The 4152-nt window shown below is 35.5% G+C and overlaps 1 protein-coding gene across 1 annotated transcript; it reads left to right on the top strand.

Annotated features, from left to right (window-relative positions):
* The first annotated feature begins 1295 nt into the window (after window positions 1-1295).
* LOC112741364 (DNA oxidative demethylase ALKBH2) lies at window positions 1296-3553 on the top strand. The gene is made up of 4 exons (XM_025790316.2): window positions 1296-1615; window positions 2197-2313; window positions 2411-2600; window positions 3093-3553. The coding sequence occupies exons 1-4, from the start codon at window positions 1400-1402 to the stop codon at window positions 3281-3283; spliced, it is 714 nt and encodes a 237-aa protein (XP_025646101.1). The 5' UTR covers window positions 1296-1399; the 3' UTR covers window positions 3284-3553.
* Window positions 3554-4152: the final 599 nt, after the last annotated feature.

The following is a 4152-nucleotide window of genomic DNA, read 5'->3' as shown; positions in this document are numbered from 1 at the left end:
TCAAAGGAGGAATGTCCACTATGGAAGAAGATTGTGTGCTCCTGTTATAATTTGAACCCGGACCTATTGCTATCAACTCAGAATCTACCCTTAAGAGGTGGACCGTGGAGGGACATATGTCAAGTGCCAATCAAGGAGCAACATGTGAGGTAGAAGTTGATTGATGGACTTGCTATAGAAGTAGGGGATGGAAGATCCACCAGATTTTGGGAGGATACATGGCTTCAGGTGGGAAAGTTGAAAAACTCCTTTTCGAGACTCTTCTTGATTTCAAACTAAAAAGGATCAGTGATTGGGGACTGTGGGTTCTGGGATGAGATAGAGTGGGTTTGGCACTTTCAATGGAGAAGGAAACTACGTGTATGGGAAACAGAGACCTTAGACCAACTGCTTCAAGTCTTGCAATCTGTTAGATTGATAGCAGATGTGCAAGATAGAGTGGTGTGGAAATTTGATAAGGAAGGCGTTTATTCTACTAACTCATTTGTGCAGGTTATGCAGGAAGAGACTTTGGACGAGGAGCTTCTGAGCTATAAATTTGCAAAGGAAATTTGGAAAGGACTAGTTCCACCTCGAGTAGAGCTGTTCACTTGGTTTGTTTTGGTAGGCCGTGTCAATACAAAGGATCGGCTATGTAGGCTGGGAATACTACAACTGAATGATAATCTGTGCGTCTTGTGTAACAAAGAAGCAGAAAACTTACAACACTTATTTGTTACTTGTGAGTTCTCTTGGAAGGTATGGTGTGCATGGATCTCATAGTTTGGACAGAAGTTGGCTGCACCTGGTACATTGAAAGACCACTTTGAGAGTTGGAAATTGACGCCGTTGAGAAAAAGCTTGCGCAGGAGTTGGATGGTTGGGTTTTTTTTCAGTTATATGGAACATCTGGCTACGAAGGAATGATGACGTTTTTTAGAATAAGACAACAGGAGTTGAAGATTGTGTGACTCAAACATTTTTATATGCTAGAGAATGGTATGGTCAGTAACTCAGGTTGTTGATGGCTATGCCGGAGATGACTTAGGAGTTACTTTTTATTAGCTTTCCTTGTCTTGTTTGCTCCATTTCGATGTTGAGCTTTTTCTTTCAAAATATATATATTTAGTCTAATATGAGTTAAGAAATGAACAGAATAAAATACTATTAATTTCTTAAATACAATACACTTATAGTCTTATACTATCCAAAATAATCATCCGTACCAAAAAAAAATAAACATATAATATCCTATTGAATCAAACATTCCTAAACACTAATTGTATATATTATACAAATACTCCCTATACTTCCTCCTGGAGAAAAATAGTATATCTCAACAATATGCGTTTGTCAATAACAAAAATTAAAAAAAAAAAAAAAGGAAAAAGAACAGCACCGTTGAGAAGAGTTACGATCAATGAATGTGTTGAAGCTGAAGGCGGTGTCTGAAGCAGCGAACCCTAATGACACCGCGAAGAAGACGGAGACGGTGGACCTGGGTAACGGAAGCGACGTCGTTTACATTCAGCGCTTAATTCCCTACGAAGACTCATGGCAATGGTTCCATTACCTCGACAACCATATCTCATGGACCAGACCCACCGTTCGCGTCTTCGGAAAATCCTTCCTTCAGGTTATTCACAAATTCAACTCATATCAAATCCTCTGCTTCCTTCAAAATCTCATCTTTCGTTTCTTTTGTCGCATGCCTCATTGTTTGTTTTGTTAACCCCTCTTTAATTGTAAAATACTAATGTTTATTTTTATGCAATGTGAAACCAATCATGCATGTTATGTAGGACTTCTATTGATACAACAATGCATAATGGAAGTTTGTGTAAAGGAAAATTTACACTCAAGAGTGTCTCAATCCTAAGAACATGTATTAGTTTTATTTTCAATTTTTCTATTTTGATTGAGTTTATTTTGTTCTGGAAACTGTCTTTACGTGAAACTGATAGCTGAGAACCTTAGATGATTTGACAACTAAATTAGAATTTAACATTTTCAACTATGAATTCACACGAAAACAACTGAATGTGAGTTACATGGACTAAACTAATTAACTTCTGCCTGAATTTTCCCATATGAAACCACTTTTATCCAGGTGATTAACCTCCTCTATCTAAAAAATTAACCACTTTCATAAATGTATATAGAAATAAACTTAATCTTTCATAAATGTGGTTAACCTTGTGTTGTGATTCTGTGCAGCCTCGGGAGACATGTTATGTTGCAAGTCCTGGGTTGACTGAGTTGACTTACAGTGGCTATCAACCGCATGCATATACTTGGGATGATTTTCCACTGCTTAAAGACATCTTGGATGTTGTAAGAATGATTTTCTGATCAATTGTGACTATGATAATGTACTTGAATGATGTTATTTGTCGGTGTTACTGAATATTTTCTATTTAATTTCTTGAAGGTCCTTAAAGCTCTTCCTGGGAGTATTTTTAATAGCGTACTCTTAAATAGGTATAAAGGTGGTGATGACTATGTTGGTTGGCATGCTGATGATGAGAAGCTTTATGGATCAACGCCCGAAATTGCTTCCATATCTCTTGGATGCGAACGTGATTTCTTCCTGAAGAAGAAGCAATGTAAAAAATCTTGTGGTATGACTTCTTCTGTCACTGCATTATGCATCTGTTTCACATGGGTTCTTTTTTTTTTGTAGTATGGGAACTTGTAGTGTGCATTTCTAGAAGCATTTGGGGATTTTGTTCGTTGATTTCAATGTCTGTTTGTCTAAAGTCATCCAATTTTATGCTTCTGTTTACAATACTTCTAAATTAGTAGGTGATTCAGTCTACTTTTCTTTTTTTTTTTTTTCGGTTGATGTAACAATTCATGACTAGATGTCTGTGTAAAAATTTTAACTTTGGTATTTTAAGTCAAATGAAATGAAATTCGTATATAAAACTCTCAATCTCTCTTACCTCTATGGCATTGAGGGTTTCTAAGTTTTTCCAGTTCTGAATTCTACAATTAGATCCGAAGAGTTTATGTTTGTGAGTTTTTCTCTCCCTGAAATTTAATGCAATAACAGTTGAATTTTTTTAGTTGGTTATTCATGAATACATTATCCTTTTGGTGTGGAACTTCAGATGGAAGTGATGAGCCTGCAAGAAAGCGATTAAAGAAGAGTAGCCATGCTGATCAGCACACCTTTAGACTAAAGCATGGATCCCTTTTGGTGATGAGAGGCTATACCCAAAGGGATTGGATTCACTCTGTCCCTAAGCGTGCAAAAGTGAACGGTACACGCATTAATCTTACCTTTCGACGTGTTTTTTGAAAGATTTTTGGACAGGGTCCAGCTTTTGGAATATGATCATGCATTGTTGTAAATCTGCTTCTGGCATTATTATAGGATTACTGACTAGTTTCTTTGACAAGTTGATACGAAAATGTAAAACTTTGTAGGATATTTTCTCCTAACTTGAGTACAAAAGTGGTAGCCTTGGATTTTATTTGTAAAGCTCTATGGTTACTACTGCTTCTGCATGGAGTTATGAAGCCTTTCATGTAATACAAAATTTAATTGTCATCCATTGATTAAAGGCTATACTGTGAACTTGAAAGATTTAACATTCTTCTACGTCAGTTATCTTAAAACAAAATACCAGTTCAATGTTCATAATCGCATTGTTTTTTCTGCTGAGATGGAACTTGAATTCCAAATTAGAAAGTGGCTTTGATAGAGCAGGGAACAGATAACCTTATTATAATGTTACTTTGCTGGAAGAGGGTGACCTATGAGCCAGCTACTACTTGCAAAAGTGAAGTATAAGCAAAAAGTTTAGAAGTGAATTGTATTTTTTTTTTTAACCTGACAGTTACTTAAGTAGATGATTGAGATAATTATTTGACCAACTTAAGATGGTGGTTGTATTGGTCTTTGGTGTGCATATATGGTGTACATTAATATTAATTAATGTGCTGTATGAAAAAAATTCATTCGAAAATTTAAATAATAAATTATAATATATTATTTTTTGGCTATAAATATCTACTTCAGTTATTTATTTTGTGTGCGTTTTTACTTTTTCACTTAATTTCTTCATCATCTTAAACTTGAAGCCTCTTTCTCTCTTCTCTTCTGTATGTTTTCAGTTTTACCGTCCCCCTTTTCTTTTATTTTATTTGTGGTTTTAGCTCTTGAGC

Source organism: Arachis hypogaea, chromosome 14 (assembly GCF_003086295.3).
Source record: "Arachis hypogaea cultivar Tifrunner chromosome 14, arahy.Tifrunner.gnm2.J5K5, whole genome shotgun sequence".
NCBI lineage: Eukaryota > Viridiplantae > Streptophyta > Magnoliopsida > Fabales > Fabaceae > Arachis > Arachis hypogaea.
The sequence above is the reverse complement of the archived record's forward strand: the minus strand, read 5'-3'. Positions and strand labels throughout refer to the sequence as shown.